General features: G+C 53.7%; 8 protein-coding genes across 8 annotated transcripts; 2 read left to right on the forward strand and 6 right to left on the reverse strand.

Moving 5' to 3' along the window:
• Positions 1–291: 291 nt before the first annotated feature.
• Positions 292–2067, reverse strand: M409DRAFT_69964 (uncharacterized protein; the record flags this gene model as incomplete). Its single annotated transcript, XM_033818515.1, has 5 exons — positions 292–463; positions 527–631; positions 696–1309; positions 1368–1916; positions 1993–2067. 5 exons carry the CDS (start codon positions 2065–2067, stop codon positions 292–294), a joined length of 1515 nt encoding a protein of 504 aa, XP_033661999.1.
• Positions 2068–2764: 697 nt separating this feature from the next.
• M409DRAFT_69965 (uncharacterized protein) lies at positions 2765–5608 on the reverse strand (the record flags this gene model as incomplete). The annotated part of the gene is made up of 1 exon (XM_033818516.1): positions 2765–5608. The coding sequence occupies one exon, from the start codon at positions 5606–5608 to the stop codon at positions 2765–2767; it is 2844 nt and encodes a 947-aa protein (XP_033662000.1).
• A 1182-nt stretch (positions 5609–6790) lies between these two features.
• On the forward strand, positions 6791–7513 carry M409DRAFT_28442 (uncharacterized protein; the record flags this gene model as incomplete). The annotated part of the gene is made up of 1 exon (XM_033809039.1): positions 6791–7513. The coding sequence occupies one exon, from the start codon at positions 6791–6793 to the stop codon at positions 7511–7513; it is 723 nt and encodes a 240-aa protein (XP_033662001.1).
• Positions 7514–7701: 188 nt separating this feature from the next.
• On the reverse strand, positions 7702–8919 carry M409DRAFT_59378 (uncharacterized protein; the record flags this gene model as incomplete). Its single annotated transcript, XM_033814173.1, has 1 exon — positions 7702–8919. The coding sequence occupies one exon, from the start codon at positions 8917–8919 to the stop codon at positions 7702–7704; it is 1218 nt and encodes a 405-aa protein (XP_033662002.1).
• A 359-nt stretch (positions 8920–9278) lies between these two features.
• M409DRAFT_69968 (uncharacterized protein) lies at positions 9279–10637 on the reverse strand (the record flags this gene model as incomplete). Its single annotated transcript, XM_033818517.1, has 2 exons — positions 9279–10341; positions 10396–10637. The coding sequence occupies 2 exons, from the start codon at positions 10635–10637 to the stop codon at positions 9279–9281; spliced, it is 1305 nt and encodes a 434-aa protein (XP_033662003.1).
• A 786-nt stretch (positions 10638–11423) lies between these two features.
• M409DRAFT_28445 (uncharacterized protein) lies at positions 11424–15051 on the reverse strand (the record flags this gene model as incomplete). The annotated part of the gene is made up of 3 exons (XM_033809040.1): positions 11424–12135; positions 12188–14955; positions 15007–15051. 3 exons carry the CDS (start codon positions 15049–15051, stop codon positions 11424–11426), a joined length of 3525 nt encoding a protein of 1174 aa, XP_033662004.1.
• A 988-nt stretch (positions 15052–16039) lies between these two features.
• Positions 16040–18270, forward strand: M409DRAFT_69970 (uncharacterized protein; the record flags this gene model as incomplete). Its single annotated transcript, XM_033818518.1, has 10 exons — positions 16040–16142; positions 16213–16644; positions 16697–16805; positions 16863–17119; positions 17172–17533; positions 17595–17703; positions 17764–17798; positions 17859–17875; positions 17984–18027; positions 18077–18270. The coding sequence occupies 10 exons, from the start codon at positions 16040–16042 to the stop codon at positions 18268–18270; spliced, it is 1662 nt and encodes a 553-aa protein (XP_033662005.1).
• A 486-nt stretch (positions 18271–18756) lies between these two features.
• On the reverse strand, positions 18757–20667 carry M409DRAFT_69971 (uncharacterized protein; the record flags this gene model as incomplete). Its single annotated transcript, XM_033818519.1, has 6 exons — positions 18757–19088; positions 19143–19385; positions 19441–19465; positions 19534–19798; positions 19857–20506; positions 20557–20667. 6 exons carry the CDS (start codon positions 20665–20667, stop codon positions 18757–18759), a joined length of 1626 nt encoding a protein of 541 aa, XP_033662006.1.
• Positions 20668–20912: the final 245 nt, after the last annotated feature.

The raw sequence follows: 20912 nt of genomic DNA on the forward strand, positions 1-20912 counted from the left end.
AATTGCATCTCGACTCTATACGACTACTACGACTGGGAGCTTGCCGATTGCTGGAAAGCTGGTGGTACTGCGTACGTAGCTGGGCAGGCGTTTTGTGATGCTCGCGTGTAAAATACTAAGACCTCTTTCTCATCAATGCTGACACAATCCGCTTTCTGAGAGGCGAGAATTCACATGGAGCGTTTTCGTGAAACCGAGCCTGAATTGAGCAATCGAACCAAATGCCAGGGGTCCCAGAAATGCGCATTGTTCTAAAGTGACATCTCAAGACACCGTTATCACTCCATGGGTCTACGCCTTCCTCTCAGGCAACACAACCCAACAAGCCCCTCCAGCCGGATGCGAAATGACAAAATTATTCACCGCCATGCTCTCCTCGGTCGTCTCAGGGGCCAATTTCGCACCCCTATATTCACGGAAGAAGAGCGTCGCAGCCATTCGTATCTCCATCATGGCGAGATGTCTGGGTTGATTGTGTTAGCATGAACAGCATTCGTGAAGATGGATAAGGGAGAAGAAAGCTTACCGACCAATGCAGACCCTCGACCCAGCGCCAAAAGGCCACCAGGCTGCTTTGGAGGTTTCTGAGTTGGTTGCTGGGCCGTTGGGCAGCCAGCGGGTGTAGTCGAATCTACATATACGACCGGCGTCAGTGAGCATCCAAGCAACTCTGGAAGTTTTCGTTATGGACTCGCCTCTCAGGATCCGGAAAGAACTCTGCATTCCGCTGCGTCACCCAAGGGCTCGTCGACACGACCGTCCCCTCCGGTAAGAAGTACCCCTGAAACGTCGCACCTCCCTTAGGAACGACTCGAGGCTCAGGGAACGGCGAAGCGGGATAGAGTCTCAGCGTCTCCTGGATGACGGCGTTCAGGACGGGGAGTTTCTCCAGTTCGCTATCCCGCATGGGTTCCTCAACAAGAGCCACCTCCTCCTCGAGCAGCTTCTGGGTTTCTGGATGCGACAGCACAGCCCAGACCAAATACGTCAACGTCTCCGCCGTGGTGTCACTGCCCGCTGAGATGAGATTCCCCGCTTCGATCAGGATCTGCTGGTCGGTGAGGGTTCCTTCGTCGTTGGCCTTCTCGCCTTGCGATAGGATGCTCGAGAAGATGTTGCGGTCCGTGGCATCTGCGCGGCTGTTTCTCACCGCTACGGAGGCGATGTCTGCCAGCTCCACGTGCGCTTTGAAGTAGGGCGTCCAGGCGGGGATGGGGATGTGCGTTGCGAGGTTGTAGACCCAGGGGAGCATGAGGGCGAGCATGTTGATTTTGTTGCTGCGGAGGATGGCGTCGGAGAAGGTGCTGTTCTGGAGCCGACACGTCACGTCAGCGAGACATCGTCGTAAATTGATAGATTCTGCTCACCTCCCCCGTCTCCAACCCCCCAAACGACTTCCCAAACGCCACCTCCGAAATCACATCACTCGCCATAATCATCCACCACCTCCTCACATCCACCACCCTCCCTCGCCCATCCACAGCATCCCTCCCAATCCCCTCAACAGCTTTCCGTGCCTTCTCCCTAACCATCCCCTCCCACGCCCCCCTCAACCCACTCACCGCAAACCCCCTCGCAAGCAACTTCCTCCTCCCGGCATGCTCATGGAAATCCCTCATCTGGAACAACCCCGGCGGGCCCCTATCCGCCTCCGTCATAGCGATATAATCATACCACGGCGCCTTCGCGAACCCAGCGCCGATCTTGTGGACCGCTTTGATGTCTTCGAGGGAGGAGAGGCCGATCTCGTTGGGGCCGAGGCGCACGATGGGGCCGTGGGTTAAGTGTAGGGAGGTGAGGTATTGGGCTTGGCGGAGGAGGAAGGCGGAGTTGTAAAAGTAGGGGATGGGGCTGAGGCGGTTGGGCCAGGGGCCTGGGATGGCGTTGAGGGGGGAGGTGAGGGTTCGGGTGAGGGACTGGGTGGTTGGGAGGGTCAGCGTTTGCGAGGTTTATTTGCGGGATTGAAGTTGGTCGATGTTTGGTCGTACATACCAGTGCGATCGGTGCGAGTAGCAGGCAAGTAGCGAGGATTAGAAGCCATACTGGCACGTCAGAAGGGAAGAGCATGTTGGACGTGTCTCGTGTTCGATATAGGTATTGCACAAGAATTTGTTGGCGTCGACATATATATGGATCTGGCTGTCACAGCAGTCGTTTTGACATGCATCTTCGACCGGTCTTTCGGATCCCCTGCCTCGCACGCTCGAAAGCCCGAAAGTCATATATAGCCAGCGCGGTTGCAGTAGCGGGCGAAGGCTCCCCTGAATGGTCCACTGCCAAGGAGTAAATAAGAGGCTACATCGGAGCTTGACGCTTGATGTCGACGCAGTCGGGCCTATGAAGGTCTTTCGGCGGCGCCAACAGTGTTCCATCCCGAGGACCCATTCGATACCGTCGTCACTGTGGGAATTTTCGTTTAGATCGTCTTTGTAAACCACCAGAGGGTTCTTGGGTATCCTCCGAATCCGCCTAGTTCGGAGCGTCACAAGTTCCGATCCATCAGTGCCAAGACGTGTGCTGGTTTTGCTGCGATGAAGACTGAGGCACGTGAAGACTCGGAGTTTCACTGACCAGTCTCGCTGATCAAGGTATCGTTCAGTCTGATAGAAGATCAGAGAAGTCGGCAATAGAAGTCTTCCTCCGCGCTAGTCTTCGAGAGATGTCTCCGCAGGCCACGCAGGGGTCGCATTCCTGAGGGCAATCATCGAGATCCCAGACTTCTTCGACAGTCAAATGAATCACAGAAGTAGTCGATACCATGAGTTCATCCCCGTAAGCCATCCACCACATCTTTCAACCTATCCCATCCTTCAGTTCCTTCCCAATTCTCCTTCCCTCGTCCCATGATTCCTCTCACTGCACTTCTTGCCTTGAACTTCCAGTCCTTCATTACAAGCTCACCCGAACCTGCCGCCATTCCCTCGGTCCTCTGCTTGGGCCCAAAGCTCTCATATGCCTCGCAAAGTCGTACAGTCGCCTCGACGACCTCATTCCACCGGGCTTCGCTTTCGCCTGTCTCCCAGCCGGGTTGGCTAGTCACGGCCCTCCAAGCCTTTTCTTCGGCGTCAAGGGCAGTGGAAGGCTTGTTCCTCCAAAGTGCGAGTTTGGCGACAAGCCGCCACAGCTCTGCAGACGCGGTAATGAGAGGTACGACGCTTTGGTCAATGAACTTGACTGTCATGCGAGCGAGACCAGGTTGCTCGGGGTCGTAAGTCTCATTGGTGGCAATGATGTGATTGACGAGGGCGCTGACGATCTCGACATCGATGCTCTTCTCGCCTTCGGTAGGTCCTCGGAGATCGATGATGCGTTTCTGGGCGGCAAGAATGCTAGTATAGTCAGGAGGGGAGAGCGATGCAGCAGCGATGAGAACGTTTGTCCATATGCGGTGGGAGTCGTGCTTGAGCCTTGCCGCACGCTTGAGAGCTGCAAGAGCCTCTTGACGAATGCTCTGTTGCCGGTCGTGAGACGTTGAGGGTTCGTCTGCAACGGTCTCGTCCTCGTCATCCAGCTTGACCTTGTCGCCCTCTCGTTTGATGCTGATATTGTCTGGATCGGTTCGCAGTAGTGCGGCAGCAAGATTACTCCACGCTTCCGCATCTGTCTCATCGAGTTGGACACAGCGAGAGAATGCTTCAGCAGCTTTCTCAAATTGTGCAAGCTCGAGCAGCGCGCATCCCAGTGCGAACCAACTCTGCTGATTCAGCTGGTTGACCTTCAGACTCTTGCTATACGCCTCAGCAGCTCGAAGCATGTCTCCTGCCGAGAACAATTGCCTTCCAATGGACCGCTGAGCTCGTGCGTAGTGTTGGTTAGACACCGCCCATGCTCGTTCATACATTTCAACGGACTGGTCGATGTCACCTAAGATGCAGTAGAGTCGGGGCGCGTCAAGCGGAGGAGGATCACGAGCTGGCCCATTCCACTCTTCGTCTTCGGAGATGTTGTCTTCTGACACATCGGGGCCGCCGTTGGCTGCATGAAAAAGCTGGCGGCGCACGATACGCTTGGCCTTCTCTTCACGCTCTGTAGCAGCCCAGCAGAGAGCGGCCTCTGCCCACATCTCTAAGCGTTCATATATCTCGAGGGCTGATCTCAGACCACCCAACTGCACCCAACGAGAAGCAAGCTCTGCCTCAAGTTCCCAGCGTGATGGTGTTGCCAACGGGAAAATGTACCGTAGTCGGTCCGTCACTGGTGCGCTCTCGCCGTCCTTTGCCTTCGGCAAGAACGTTGTAGTCTGTGTTGCTGTATCGGCGTCTTCCTTGCTAGATGATCCTGCACCTGTCGTGTCTGCAATGACTTGATCTACTAAGGCTTGCAGTTGAAGCAAACCTCTTTCTATAGTCCGAGACCTGTAGCCTTCGATTCTACTACGAACGAGCAGAGCTTGCGTATAGACCTGCCAATTCGAACTGCCACCTTCGAGCACACGAGTCGCATACGGCAGAGTCTCTTCCCTCGTCAGACCGTTGGCGGGAGAGGTGTTCGTGATGGACGAAGCGAGAAGTAGAAGGATTGTGGAATCCAGTGGCTGCAGCTGAGGCTGATTTGAAGGGTCGATGGCTTTCAGCGAGGGAGGTAGGGAGTCGCTGTCTTGAATTTGTGTCGTCGAGGCATCTGCTGGCTTCTCGGAGAACGAGATTGACTCCAGAAGAGTGTCATCGTTAAGATCGATGTTTTCAGGCCTCTTCTTGGACTCGTCGCCGTTCGCGGCCTCTACTGCGGAATGACCCACCTTTGACGTGTCCGGTTCGTTGCTTTCGTGGCTCTTCGCCAACACAACCAGCTGGCTTGTATCGTTCTGCTGATACTTCGTACGTTTACCCAGGAGACCGGTAAGGGCGAAATCGAACTGACGATCCTTTGCAGCTTGGTCCAGGTCAGATCGAGCAAACTTATCCAACCCATGATGTATGTGGATGGTTGCCCGCTCAAGAACAAATTCGGCTTCCAGAGCGGCACGGTCTCCCTGGTATGAAGTGAAGTCATCTTGAATCAACTCCAGGTCATCGTAGATAACATCCTGCAGGGTGGATGACACTTCTGACAGCAGTCGCTGATGCAGGAATGAAACCCTCAGCTTCGCCCACCTGGCGGCCTTGACATTCTTCAATACGGCCGGACATGTCATTACCGCATCTGCAAGACAGAGAAGTTCGATGTGCGGCGTCAACTTGTTCGCAGCAATGCCATCTACAGTCAACCCAGCCAGAAGTTGTTTCTGTATCCCTTTACGCCCATCTCCAGGTAAGGTCAGCTCCGATAGCTGGAACTCCAACGGTGGTCCCGTCACATTCGACTGAACAAAAGTCAAGAGCGCGGCATATCCGAGGCAGAACAATATGACTTGCTTCTCTGGTTTGGAGCGGTCTCCGCAGAAGACACCTAGCCGATGGAAAATCCAGTCACTCCAGCTTGGGAAGTCTTCGATCTTGCTCGACTCAAGGCTGGCATCATTCTCCTGTCCAAACAGGATCCGTGCCTCTGTAGATCGCAGCAAACTTTCAAACTGGCCGTTTTCGAGGTTGCTCAGGTGCGACTCTGCAAGGTTTGCAACTTCTTGTGGTAGGCTCGCCCGAAGATATGTCAACAGTGCGTCGGCCATTCTGGGTTTCAGGGCTTTCGTAGTCGGAAGGAGTGAAATGAGGCTTCTGGTGAGTCTGCCCATCTGCCAGTGTCGCTGGAAATTTTGGCGGTTGAAAATCCGAAGTGGCGCTTGGAACGGTCAAAACTTTTGGCTGAGAGTCCCGAGACTATTGCATATCATAGTATGTGAGTGAATGGAATCTTGGACGCCATCAACTCCTCTCCTCTCCATCATCAACTTCTCAATCTCTTGCGGCCGGGCGCCTTGCATGCAATACCACGTGTGCCATACCGTTGCAATGTGGTCCTCGATACGATGTACGAATCTGGATCAGGATTCTTTCACCCCTCGAGCATTTGAATCCTCCAAGGCTGGCCGGACAACAGCTCGCCCTCGCCGAGAAACACAGCCATCTTGGAGCAACAGAGACTGTGCAGGACAGCAGCATATCCATGCATCGACACGTACATCTGGACAGCTTTATCTTGCATCTCCAAGCCGTCTTGTGTATCTCAAGCTCTATGCACGCCCATCTTAGCCATTAAGAATTTAAGAGTCGACCCAAGCTGCAGCCATCCTTTTTTTAGCTTGTCCATCAGCCCTCATCTCGGCTAGATCAGTCAGCCACGCTATATCCATCTCACTCAGCCTCAGGCCTTCCTCCAGTGGACATCCTTTCGAAAATGCGGCCGCATGTGGTCGTCGACCCAGAACCGTCGGCCCCCATTTCCACGCCAATAGGCCTTGCCGTTCAGCTCCTCCAGCATCCCGGCATCCCTCCCCCAAGTCGTCGCCCGACTGCAGGTCAGCCGCAGATGCCAAGGGCCAGCAGGTAGGCTAGGTCCTGTCGAAGGTATTTGTGTATTAGTGATGGACGAGGTAGCCTCTTCTTCTTTCCAGTTCTCTTCCTTACGTTGAAGGGCCCTAATTTTTTGTTTCGAGTATTCCTATCTCGTAGTATACTTATCCTCCTAATCATCTGTACACGTAGTACAGGCTCACCTCACCCTGATCAAGGTCATCAAATCCTGGAGTTCCAAGCAGGCGCAAGACGTAGAGTCTGACACAGCGTCCGTCTCGCTACAGGACCGAAGCGTGACACGATACAACGCTTCACAAGCGCAGCAAACAAAAGCACAATACAAATCCTGCGTTGTCCATTGTTTCGCATTCAAGGCATCTGCGACCGCTCCCAGCACAATGGCGCCTCCACTCACCCTCGTCCTCTGGGTCTCCATTGGCGTCCTCATGGTCGACTCAATCATCGAACTCTCCTTCGTAAGCAGCATGGTCGCCTGGCTGCACCGACGAGCAGGCCGCGACTTCGAAATCGCCTACAACGGCTCAACCTACCCCCTCCACGGCAAACCGCTCAACCTCCTCGTCAACCAAGGCCACACCAGCAACGGCGCCGCAGGAACCGCTTTCGTCCTGATAGGTATGGGCGGGATTCTCGCGCTATGGCTGCGCACTCGTACCAACGGCTTCCTGGGCAAATTCGGCAAGTTCTGGTATACGTTCTGGCTGGTCATGACCATCCCGTCCATGCTCCTCTCCCTCGCCGCGCTCATCTACACCATGGTGCTCACGTACCAACACGACAACCAAACCATCTCCAACGCCGTCGCATCCCAACTGAACAACCACCCTTACCCCAACTACGTCGCCTACCCACTAGACTCGTGGACGCCAGAGAACTGGTTCGATGCGGTGCTGAAGCTCGATCTTGTGAATAGCAGTGATCGCAGCAATATCGAGGAGCATTTGAGGGTCATGAGGGGTTGGAGGTGGAATTTGATCCCGATGTTTATTATTGGGCTTGCGGTGTCGGCTGTGGCTTTTGCTGAGTTCTTGATTGTGAGGCGGAGGAGGGGTGGTGCTGGCGGTGTGAGGGAGCTGGAGCAGAAGAGTCTGTCGTCGTAATGGAGTGGGTTGGGAGACAGACGGCCTGGGAGGCTAACGAGATTTACGACTTTCGATGTCTATGTATATAGAGACGGCAGTGGGGTCAGAACGCCATTGGTATAGAGACTTTAATGATGACTTGGGACCATGACAACCTCGCACAGCTCTTCTATTTGTATACATCTATTCTTCCATCATCGCAATGCCTATCTCTCTCTCAACAATGGCCCCGTCTTCAACGGCGGCGCAACCTTGAAATCAACCTTCTTCGGCAACTCATCCTGACACCAGTTCGCAATTCCATACCTCAGCCAGTGTCCATACGTCCCCGGAACATCATCCGCGCCCTCGTGCTTCCTCCACAAGGAGCCAAGAGTCTGACCCATAACCCGGATGATGATCCCATGAGCGAGCTTGAAACCAAAGCTCTTCACCAAACACGCCTCGACAAACTCCCTCGCGAGCTTCTGGTCGCCACTCTCGACCTCGCCTTCTTTCGGCAAAGGAAGAGACATCAACTCGAACTGTCGCAGCCCATTCCACATCGTCATCTGGTTGATCAATTGCGATGCCTCCATATACTCCATCGCATACACATTCTTCGCAACATACTCCGTGCCATTCCAGCCGTCTTCCTCATCCACAAGTCCCAAGACGAGTTTGATCACTTGTCCCTGGATGATATAGTCACTCAGCATCTTCCGCACTTCCTCATGCGGATAGACCCGATCGCCTTCCTTGAACGTCCAGTCGAAGCCCTCGCCCATGGGTTTCAGGCCGCCGAGGAGAGGGGACGTGTGCATACCCTCCGTGTCGGATTTGCCTTCCCAGAGTTTGAGGAGAAGCTTGTGCGAGCGGTAGAAGAGCGGATTATTTTTATCCGAGGCGAGGAAGTAGTTCGTCAGGCCTCGGCCGTCGTCTTCGAGCATGATATACGAGATCACTTCGTAGGGTGACTTGGGGTCTCCGATCGTCTCGTTCCACAGCCGGTCCAGGTCCCCAATCTGCAGCATACCCACATCTGCATAGACACCTCCGTACTTGAATAGCAAAGGAAACCGCACGAGATCAGAAGTATGCTGCGGTGCATAGTCCCCTCCAATCGTACCATCCACAAACGCCTGAGGAAAATCATCTGTCGAATTGACGTCCAGAAAATTCGCCACGTTCAGTGGTGATCCTTCCACTCGGTCAATCACACGGATTGTCCAGCCCTGTGGTGAGAGTCGGCGATAGTAAGCTCGGACGTTGCGCTGGGTGTAGGGGTGCATGCAGGCGAAGCCTTGATGCCAGAAGAACCAGATGTTCTTTTCTGATGTGATGGGAGGTGGATTGAGGATGACTTGGTCTATGGCACTATCAGGTCGGAGGTCGAGGAGGTCGTGGGGAATGGCGTGGACGCCTGCTGGGATTTTGTAGTCCATGCTGGTGGTGGTTGTTGCTGCGTTTGTTGACAGGGAAGAGCTGAAGGTGGCCAGTGTGGCGGTGAGCTTGGTCAGATCGGCCTGGGAGAGTGCTCAGTGGATTTGACTTGTGTCGATGGACGTCTGGTAAAGTTGGCGATGGGGTTCTTATGTCGAGTTGTCGTCCCTTGCATGGGTGTAGTCCGATGTGGGACATTGACCAATCAGAACGATCCACTCACGATGATTCATATTGAGTTCGCGCTTGCATGAGAGCTAACCCTATCAAGAAGGAGCGAACCATTTGACACTGCCCCCACTCACTTCAACGTTCGAACTTGACACGAGCAAATATCACCATCATCTCTAATTTCCTAGAGCTATCCCGAAACATTCCCCAAAGCCGCCAGCAAAGCCGCAACCTCCTGACATCCTCTCTCCGCCCAAAACTCCATCGACCGCATCTGCTCATGTGCAATCGCATAACAACTGTAGATTCCCGCAGTGCTGTTTCCCGCTGAAGCATGTAGTTTCAAACCAATCGAAAGAATCAGAAACACCAGACACCGAGCCATACGCAGCGAATATGGCGTCAGCAGAGAAAGATTTGTATGAGCTGCTGGAGTGACTGTGCTCATCAAGTCGGGGACATCGTAGACAGCTTCTAGGCAAATTTTGAATGCTGTGCGCTCTAGTGGTAGTAGGATATTGGAAAAAGCGTGGTCTGCGAGCAGCTCAGCCTGAGCTTTCGATGGGATCTGTTCTGTCGTCATGGTCTCCTCTAAATTTATCGCTGACATATCGAAGGGATTCTGATCGGTCCATTCACCTTGAGGTGAGAGCGGCATCTCGAGATTCATCGCACAGAAGCCTTGGTCTAAGCCTCCAAACGACGAAATGGATGATCGACGAGAAAGCCAGCCTTGTGCGGTTGGTGACTCCGGTGCTTGCAGCAAGGCATGCCGCTCGCTCGTATCAGCAGCCCATTGAGAAACTGGTGGCGTACGCATGTTGGCCTGGGTCAGGGGCGCTAACATATTTGTTCCAAAGGCATCCATCCCGTAGGACGAGGCTGAGATGGCTGAGAAGGGATCAGGCGATGAAGCACGGGATGTGCCTGAGAAGAGGCTTGGTGATGGTGAAAAGGGCGACGGAGAAGGCGGTCGACTTCCATGAGGTCCTGTGATTTGGATTGTCGGTACTGTCAGAGAGAGCGACTCGTCTGTCATGGGAGTCTCGTTCGACATATCGTTGAAGGAGAGCGACCGCTGCAGACCAGGGTGATCGAAGCTCGTGTCCAGATGGAGTTCCGGTCGGCCATGGCTCTCGTCGAAGAAACTCTGCCCTCCAGTCGCAAAAGCCTGATCACTGGATGTCACCGCCGCCAGCCTTGCTTCCAGCTGTCGCACACGATCCGCGAGCGCAGCATGCTCAGCCGCAGAACTACATCCAGTCAGTGAAACGGAATCAACAGTCCCATCAAACTAAAGAACATACCTCCCACCCCTCTCCCTCCCAGCCTCAGGCCTCGCACACCTCACCCCGAACCTCGCGCATGTCCCACAAGGCTGCATGAGGTCGCATTTTATCTTGCGCCGTCTGCATCGAACGCAGGCAGAGAAACTTTTTCGTCCCTGCCTGACAAGTGCCTGATTATCATAGACCGGGTCGCCGATCGTCGCTCGACGGGTAATACCAGGCTGAGCATCGTTGTCGATTGGTGAGCCTGAGGGGTCCATCTTTGCTTGTGTTGTCGTTGCCTTCTTGTCATCTCATAAGCCTTGTCCTTGATTGTTGGAGATGTTGTGAGATGTTCTCCACTCTCGCATCCTTTATCTCCCGCCACCTACCACCAGACAAGTAGGCTGTGCATACCCCCGAGAACACAAGGTCAATCGTCGCGGACGTTGGCCGAACAAACACACAACAAAAACTTCACCTCAAACATATACAACCCCGGGCCATTGAGTTATCATATGCCCCCAGTCGCCGACCCTCGCACACTTTTAGTTCTAGAGCACAAGCAAGCAACGAACCCCTCACTTCAGCCAGAGAGCAAAAACCGCATCCTGCAAGCTTAGTGCGTTTGCACAGCCTCCACGCCCAGGCTTAGCCCAATCTCTGGGCGAACATTTTGCCCATATGCGAGGGATTGCTTCTCTGGTTCTCTTCAATGCAAGACATCGGGATACCCAAAAGGCGGGGAGACGGAAGGAATATTGAACATGTCTCGTGATGGCGACCGGCAAATCGATCTGGCTCATGGTATGCTCGGCGAGGTTCCGTACGGTGAGAAGACCGTGAGGAAGGAGGAAGGAATGCGAGAAGTCGGATTTTGAGCGGATTTGAGGTGTCGTAGGCTATTTACATTGTTTTCGGTAAATGAAGGGGGAATGGTATCCAATCTCTCGTGCTGTTCGTCATGTTTCTCTAAGTCTATTCGTATGTGTGTTCCAACTCCGATGGAATCATGCCGCTTGTACGCAATCACCAAAAAAATCTCAAAGATACTAATAAGAAACTTCCTACTTCTCCTCGTGCTGAGTCTTGCCGCCCTTTTCCTCATCTTGCACTTTGTTCGACTCGTCAAACTTCTCGACCTCCTCTGCCTCCTGCGCGACTTGCTCGCTCTCCTTTCGCTTCCTGCGAAGGCTGCGGATCTTGCGCGAGGCGGCGTGGGTCCACCGGCTGAGTGGGCGGTAGACCAGAACCACGGGCCTCCCACAGAACTTGGCGATCTTCTCGAAGAGCCAGTCTGGGAACAGGCGCACGAGGATCGCCCACGGAAGACACAACGCCGCGATGACGAGTGAGATACCCCAGTCCTTGCCGTCGATGCGCTGGATCTGGAAAGCACGCCCGCCGACGAACATGATCATGATTTGGCAGCCGACCATGATGCCGCAGACAATAATGAAGAGGTAGTTGCGATGGATTCCGGTGAAGATGTTGAACTTGTTGTCCAAGCGACGGTTGTTGAACATGTTGAAGACCTGGAACCAGACGAAGGTGTTGAACACCACGGAGCGGATCTCGGTGCCGTCGAAGGGGTAGTTCAGGATTTGAGGGCCAAGGTAGTAGAGCAAGAATGTCGCGATGAGCTGGAAGATGGCTTGTCCGATGATCATCTTCCACATGATGATGGAGATGAGTGGAGCAGAGCGTTTTGCGGGCTTGCGGTCGAGGATCTCTTCGGTAGGAGGGTCAGAGGCCAAGGCGAGAGCAGCCATGGAGTCCCTATTGAGGGTTAGCTATGTTGTTGGAACATATTTGTGGGTTAGTGACTTACATGATAAGGTTGATCCAGAGCAGTTGAATAGCAGTGAGCACAGAGCGCATGCTCTCGTTTGCAACAGCGGAGACGAAGGTGATGATGACGGCCGTGATGTTGACCGTAATCTGGAACTGCAAGAACTTGCGGACTGCGTCGTTCACAGCACGTCCCCACATCAGGGCAGTCAAGATCGATGCGAAGTTGTCGTCCATGAGGATAATGGCGGAAGCCTCCTTGGCGACCTCAGTTCCAGCAATACCCATAGAGAAACCAATGTCGGCAGCCTTAAGCGCGGGTCCATCGTTCGTACCGTCGCCAGTGACAGCTACGATCTCTCCGAGGTTGCGGAGACTGGTGACGAGAATTCTCTTGTCTTCGGGGGACGACCGAGCAAGCACCTGTAGCCTGGGGAGGATCTCATTCATCTTCTCGGGTTCCAGGGTCCTGAAAACAGGTCCTTCCATGACGATTCCGTCAGTGTAGATGCCGCACTCAGTAGCAATAGCCTTGGCAGTGGTGACGTTGTCGCCGGTGACCATGCGAACCGATACGCCTGCGAGATCACACTTGGCGACGGCTTCTGGCACGCCGGGGCGGACAGGATCTTGGATACCGACAAGACCGTCGAACGTCATGTCTTTGAGCACTAGGTCGAAGTTTGCAGAGGTTGGGTCGTGCTCGTCGGCGCATCCCGCTGGTGGCCATTGGGTGAACCTTCGAGAGATCAGAGCGATAGTGCGAAGGGACTGCTTTGCGTAGGAGTCGATGATAGACTCAAGTCGCTCACGCTCGGTACCATCCATTTCCTGAATGCCAGATGGAGTAGCAAGGCTAGTGCTGTGGCCAAGCAAGATCTCAGAAGCGCCCTTGATCAGGAGAAGGTGGGAGCCGTCTGCGAGCTTTTGAACAGCACCCATGCACTTGCGGCCAGAGTCGAAAGGCATGAGCTGGACGACTTGTGCGTTGGAACGTTCTTCACCGAGAGGCCCCATACCAAGAGTGCGAGCGAACGAGAGCAGAGCAGTCTCAGTCTTGGATCCGACGAAGCTGCCATCCTCTGATTCGAAGGCCGTGGAGTTGATCGCAATTGCTTCGACGATGCTTCGCTTCTCCTCGCTGGTCAACTGAGAGGCAAAAGCAGATGATGTGGTCTCGCCGCCGTTCTTGTTCTTGTCGTCAAAGGTGCGACCGCCGAAAAGTCCGGTTACGACAGTCATCACGTTGGTCGTCAAGGTACCCGTCTTGTCCGAGCATACAGTAGTCGCGTTACCCATCGTCTCGCAAGACTTCAGGATACGGACAAGATTGTTGAGCTTGACCATGCGTGTAGTGGCGAAGGCGAGGGCCAGCGTAACTGCAAGAGGCAGACCTTCGGGAACTGCGACGACAATGACCGTGACTGCGACAATGAGGATGTCCAAGAATTCGGAAGCCTTTTCAGATGAAGTGCCAGTGTTCCCGGACAGGTCACCGAGGAAGCGGAAGAGCAAGACGAAGAAGAGCAGAAGAGCAGCGCTCGTTCCGAGCTTTGCAATCGCAGTCGCGAGACCATCAAGCTTGACCTGCAATGGCGTAGCCTCCATTTCGACACGCATCGACATGAGAATCTTGCCGTAGCTGGAGTTGACACCCACAGATGTAACGAGGAAGGTTCCAACACCTTCAAGGACCTTGCTGCCAGAGATGATGAAGCAGTCGAGATTCTTGAGATCGGTGTGGCCTTCTTCGATCATGCGCATGACCTGCTCGCCGCCGACCTTCTTGAGCGCATCGGATTCGCCAGTAGCAGAGGACTCATCACACTTGACGTTGTGACCGCTGATGAAGACGCCGTCCGCAGGGACCATGTCTCCAGGCTCCAGATGCATAACATCGCCGGCCATGATGTCGAACACGCTGACCATGACTGACTTTCCAGATCGAATAACCTTGACCTCGCGGTTGTCCTTCTTTGCATTGAGTTTGACGAAAGCGCGCTCCTTCTGCCAGTCATTCAACGAGCCGACGAGAACCACGATCAAGATTGCGATGATGATAGCGCATCCTTCGATCCAGTCCACTGGCATTGGTGCACCAGGTTCGTGTTCAGCGCCGAAAGTTTCGTAAAGTCCAAGGGCAAGAGAGATGACGGCGGCGACAGAGAGCAGAATGAGCACTTTGTCGTTGTATGCCATCCACATGAGTTTCCATAGCGGTGTGGCTTTCTTCTCAGGCAGTGCATTGTTGCTGAACACTTTCAGACGATCGTTGAAAGAGCCGTGTCCTGCGCTGGTTGCCCCTTGATGCGCCGCCGGGTTCAAAGGAACCTCATCCCATCCGATGGGCCTTGTTTTGTTTGCATACTGGGTGGCTTCGTTGAATGTCACCTTTCCCTCCAAGGTCGACTCATCAGCCGAAAGCCCAGTCTCGATGTTCGTTCGAAGTCCTCGCTCGATTCCTCGGATACCTCCCAACGCAACATAGGCAGGAAGTGATTTCGGGTTGAGGAGCTTGTTGAGCTGGCCAGGCGAGAAGGCGAACTTGTTGTCTTGCACTTCGAAGTCCTTCTCGGATCCAGGGTCAGGCTTGAGCGCGTCGTCTCGGTCGACATCGCTAAAGATGCTAGATGCACTGCTTTTCTCGCCATGCGAAGTATCAGGAACTTTGAGTGTCGAGTACGCTGCGGTGCTACCACTCAGCGACCGATCTCGTCCAGTCAAAGGCGTTGCAAGCAGACTTGTAGGTGATCTATCTCCCGAGAAATGATTTGGTGTGCTAGGGGTAGGCATTATCTCGTTGTCGGGCTGTCGGGATGTCAGGATCGGTCGCGCAGAAGTAACGTAACCCGAACTCACCGAAACCTCAACGTCTATACGCGGCAGTGCTGGAGTGCCCGCCATGTTGACAGCAGGTTGATATCTATGGTTAGACCGGTGTGCCGTATCATCCAGCTCGTGCCTCAGGCTGTACGAAAGAGGAAATGTGTGAGATGATGATGGAGCGGCCTCTGGTGAAGGGTGCTTTGTGTTTTGTGCTCCCTGGCAGGCGACTCAAGCCGCCTGTTAATGATGCTCCCAAGCGAGGCGCAGCAACATCCCTTGTGCTGGGATGGTCCCACGGCGGCCAAATCGCCAAGATGTGAGGCATTCTCACTCGAGACCGAGGCGGAGCGACAATTCCAAGAGTGTCCAAGAGCGCGGACGAGAGCTGTAGTGACGGCGATTGCCTCCGTGTGGAAGTACCTACTGGGTCTACTGGGCGGCTAGTTGCCAAGGGCGAAAAGCTTCTGGCGCCTGTCGATGGCGAAAAATTCGTTGCCATCACGCTGTTGAATGTAGGCGCAGTCCGACAGACGACGTCCAAGACTCCAAGAGTTAAGGCACGGGCCAAGACCGCATGTGCATGGCGCTAGTCCATATCGGGGCGTCTGGTTTCCAAAACGCCGGCCTGGGCCGCCGATGTCTTCTCGCACATGTAACCGCACCTGCATCCCTCTTCTGCACATCCGCTCTGGAAAGCCGCTTCGGCATGTCGAAAAGCTGCTAGATCTGCCCATGCGTGAGTCGCGTGCTAACAGTTTGTCCCATGGGGACCCCGCATACACGCCCTAACCGACGCCATGTGGCACATGGAAGTCTCGAAGTCTCGAAGTCCCTGTCTCTGGGCACCATTGGTCATTGACCCTTCTCCGCTCTTCGTGGAGTGCAGCAGCGGATAATGGCCGTCAAGACGGCATGTATAAGGTGCTATGGATCTGCATGTGTATATCTGTAGGCGGCCTCAGGTCTTACAGAGACTTGGACTTCTAGTTCTGTACGAAGCGCATCTGGGCGGCTTGAAGTCTGTCCCTTGAGTTTGTTTTACATTTTACCTTGTACGACAGCCATCATGGGGTTCAGTCTCCATGCAAGCAACACAAATGACCCGCCAGAGGTCCGCAATTGGCGGATCCACCTCATGGCAGTCATCGTCTCCATGGGGGCGTTGGCCAGTAAGCCCAGTCATCTCTACATGGCACACCATGTCATCTTGCTTGTTTTGAGATGCTTACATCTTCACAGTGGGCTATGATACCAGTGTGATTGGCGGGACGCTGGCTCTCGACTCCTTCCGAAGAGACTTTGACCTTGTCGACAAGAGCAGCACTCAGACAGATACACTACAAGGCAACATCGTCAGCTGCTTCCAGGCGGGCGCTTTCTTCGGACCATTCATCACCTACCCCATTGCGGACAGAATCGGCAGAAAAAATGCAATTCTCATTGCCAGCATCATATTCCTGATCGGAGGCACTTTGATGACAGCGTCCAATGGCATACTTCCTTTGATATACGTTGGACGAGCCATTGCCGGCTTCGGTATCGGCTCCGCGTCCCTCATGATTCCAGTCTACATCTCCGAAACCAGCCCACCATCGATTCGTGGCCGACTCGTGGGCATCTTCGAGATCCTTTCTCAAGGAGGGGGTATGCTGGGTTTCTGGATCAACTATGGTAAGACTCACGTGGATTAATTGACTGACAGCTTGTGCTCACACTTCACCAGCGGTCAATCGAACAATCTCGGTGGAGTTGAAAGCACAATGGATCACACCTTTGGGGTTACAGTTGCTCCCTGGTGCGTTGTTGATGATTGGAGTTCTTTGGTGCCCAGAGTAAGAAGACCTTTCCTCGTCCTGTCCTGATAAATCATGCTGAAGAAGATATGATAGATCACCTCGCTACTACGTGAAGAAAGATCAATGGGAGAAAGCCATCAAGACACTTTCCTGGATCCGAAAACTCCCAGAAAACCACCCGTACATTCTACAAGAAGTTGAGGACATTCGAGCTCAGAACGCCATCGCAAGACCACCGCCAGGCGTTAAGCACTCGAAGAGCTATTACGCCAAGCGCCTGTTCCAAAAGGGTACTCGCAACAGGATCGGCATTGGACTTCTGCTCATGGCCTTCCAGAACTTGACAGGAGGTATATCACCGCCAGCCTGATCGCAGCCTGACTTACGTTAACGCTATCACAGTGAATATAATAACTTACTACAGCCCTCGCATCTTTGAGACGCTTGGTATTAGCGGCACAGACACCAAACTCTTCGCTACAGGCTTCTACGGCCTCGCCAAAACCCTCGGCATGATCATCTTCAGCGTCTGGCTTGTCGAACGACTCGGCCGTCGCCCGGGCCTCATCTGGGGTGCTTTCGTAGGCTCCCTGCCGATGTGGTACCTTGGCGGCTACGTCTTCAAAGCGGATCCCACAGCCACCGCAGAAGCCGGCGTGACGAGTCGCAGTGGCGCGGGCTATTTCGCTATGGTGTGCGTGTACCTGTATGGATTGATCTATTGCGCGACGTGGCAGGGGATCACGTGGGTTTATTGCAGTGAGGTGAGACATCGAATCCACGATCGAGTGCATGGAGCAACAAGCTGACGATGACCCACCACAGATCTTCCCACTGGACATCAGAATGCTCTGCGTTGCGATCACGACGGCGGACCAGTGGCTTTGGTCATTCATCATCTCAAGAACGACGCCTTACATGATTACGTCGCTGGGTAAGAGAGCCTACCTACACAGCCCCCTATCAACGATCTAGACTGACAATCGCCAACCAGGATACGGCACGTACTTCTTCTTTGCGAGTTTGATGGTAAGCCTCCTCTCCCGAGACTCGCCTCACTTGTGGCTCAACTAACATTTTCTCATCCAGGTGGCGATGGGTTTATGGTAAGTCAAAACATTTATTCATCGTGGCTGTGCATCGCCCCAAAAGTCTTGGCAAATGTGGCGCAGCCACCCCAACCAAACGCCCCCTCTAACACCTCGTGATCACAGGGCCTACTTTTTCGTGCCAGAGACAAAAGGCAAAACGCTCGAAGGTTCATCGTCCTTATCCTTTCTACCTAATCCTCTCTGACTTTGCCACAGACATGGAACCCATCTTCGGCGCCCCCAACGCCCTGGACACCAGCAGCAAGCTTGGCGGCGACGAGGACCCAGAGGGCGCTTCTCACATTGAAAAGAAGTTTGGCGAAAAGGTCACGTACATTGAGAGTACGAGGGAGAGGTCCAGGACCAGGACACCAGAGCCGCAGCCTGTGACGAGGATTTTGAGCGCCTAGATCACCACGAAAGAGGATGGCGATGCTCCTGGCTGGCAGTGCCCATTCTGCCCGGAGGTCTCTGGGGCTCTGTGATGAAGTGATGACTGGTGATGAGTTTTGTGGGGTTTCGTTCGCAAGACTTTTCTTGTATATACTTGCTTTAAGAGTTAAGAGTGGTGGTTGTACATAGATGACGAAACACTTTACGACAACTAAAAGATTGCTGTCGTTGGAGCGTACCCTCGGTGTTCCGGTCGAAGTGAAACATTCATCCCCATTACTCGTGATCCGGCTTGCCTGCCACAAAGACGTCCGGTCGTTTCGGACTTCCTGCAATCTCTAATTCTACTGTCTCTATTCTAGAGGGTCTATCATTCGCCATTTCGACTTTGAGTGATCGTCGCAGCTCCAAACTTCCGCGCCTCCTTGACGGACTTGATCTGGCTTCAGAGCGTTCTTCCCACGACCCTGAAACCCGTTTGTCCGATCCGATATTGCAGGGGCTCATGCAGCAAAAGTACTCCTAGCTCTCAACGCAGCACCAAACTTCCAAAGCGCAAAGACGCCAAAGATACACCCAACCGCAACTCCCGCAAGGATACTGCAACCAGGACCGATGCCAATGTTGACGAACATAGGTCTCGCAAAGAGAACGCAAGCCGCAGCGAACAGCGCCCTCATCACTTCACTGCCTGCGTACAGCGATGCTGCGTAGTGAGGGTACGATAAGGGGATGTAGATGAGGAGGCATTGAAACCCCATGAAGTTGGAGAGGACCACGATGGTTGCGCCGATTAGGCTGACGATCCAGTGGACGCTTTTTCGGGTTGTCCAGCCTGTTGAGTGTTAGCTTGCTTGCCGGCATGACAGTGAGATTGTGGACCGCGTACCGAATAGAAAGTATCCCATGGGTAGCGCGATGGACGAGAACAAGGCAGGTACGAGGCGGTGTTCTGGACTGCGGATACCATTTTTCTTGACATCGGGGATGAGGTACACGATCTGGTAGATGTTGTAGATGGAGACGCCAATGATGCACGCAACGCCGACAAAGATGAACGAGACACCTGTTTCACCCAGATTGAAGCCGTAGATGGGCGGGTAGACGAGAGCGAATGCTTCGAAGAAGGAGTCTGGAGTGTGCTCAAGTCAGCAAGCGGTCTTCATTAACGAGGCGAGTCTTCATACAGTATATGCCGTAGCATAAGGCCAGCTGATAGCCAGTCAGCAAAATTCAAATTACCTACAGATTTGGCGTCAGAGATACAATTCGATACATACATAGAAATCGGCAAATGCGATAGCCGGATCCTTGAGCATGATCTCAATAGGCTTGACAATCGCCTCGAAGAAGACGCCCGAAAACGTCATATCAGCTTGTTTGATCTCACTGGCAGACTTTAGGTCGTGACGACCAGTGAGTTTTCGCAGCCTATTCGCTCGTTGGAGGAGGACGGTATCAGCTGAGGTCTCTGGCAACGTCAAGAACATCAGGACCCAGATTGGTCCGCCCATCCAGGCAGCTTCCCAGAGACCCCAGCGCCATCTGCGAGAGGAGTAGTCAGTAGCCGATCGAGCTCAGTTTGGGAGGGCTGATTAGATACCCCTTGAACATGACCGCATACCCCGAAAGCAACGGACCCAAGGCTGGGCCGAAGAAAGCGGCAGCAGTCCACGTTGACACATAGACAGGCAACCAGAGCAAGTCGTACAAGTCCGCAATCGACGCTCCACCAAAAGCCAGTCCAGGCGAGGCGAAGAGCCCCTGAAGGAACCGAAGAACCAGAAGCCCCGCATAGTTGTCGACAACCGAGAGGACGACGGAGAGAATGGTGAAGATGAAGAACGTCGGGATATACACGCCATTCTTACCAAAGTAAGGGATCTCTGAGAGAGGTCCGAACAGCAGTGGTCCCACGCCGTACCCAATCACATTGATGGCGAGGCCCAGGGCGGCGGGAGTATAGCCGACGTGGAATTCTTGCATCATGCCCCCTTCACTGCTCACGTAGAGGCTTGAGGATCCATATGTGGTTACTGTGTAGAGCCCGAGTTGGAGAACGACGTTCCATTTCTTCCATTTCGACCAGTTGTGTGGGTTGGAAGGATCGTCGTCGGAGTACCATCCTACAAGGCCTTTCTCCTGGTCTTTAACGGCCTGTCTGTCTAGCGATATTTCGCTTGGTGATGTTCCTCCATTTGCGGTCTCCAGAGCCTTTTCATCGAGGTGTTCCGGGTGATCATCTTGTCGGAGCTACACAAGCTATTAGTGACCACGTCCTCTAAGATCACTTGGGAACTTGCATTCGGAGGAAGTTGAAAGCCGGGCCTTTCCTCTGGATACTTGAGCAGTCTATCTCCCGTCAAGGCTCGGATGAGTGTCCCAAGCGCTGTATCACACAACCACTCAGGCATGCTGAATGAAGTGTGGTGCTTGTCCGGTAAAGCACAATCTCAACGATACAAAAGTACCTCACTCGAAGCGTCTGATCAATCCTAGTAGTTGTAGACATGGTTATGATGTACACGCCATAGCGAGAGACAAACCCCGAACGCCGTTGCCCCCTGTGTAGTAATCAGATTGGAAATGCCGCTTTGCTCGTCTTGGAAATTGGGTGATTGAACATTGCCCTATGCTGCTCATTTTCAACATTTTCTCA

This window comes from Zasmidium cellare (genome assembly GCF_010093935.1).
Source record: "Zasmidium cellare ATCC 36951 unplaced genomic scaffold M409scaffold_43, whole genome shotgun sequence".
Lineage (NCBI taxonomy): Eukaryota > Fungi > Ascomycota > Dothideomycetes > Mycosphaerellales > Mycosphaerellaceae > Zasmidium > Zasmidium cellare.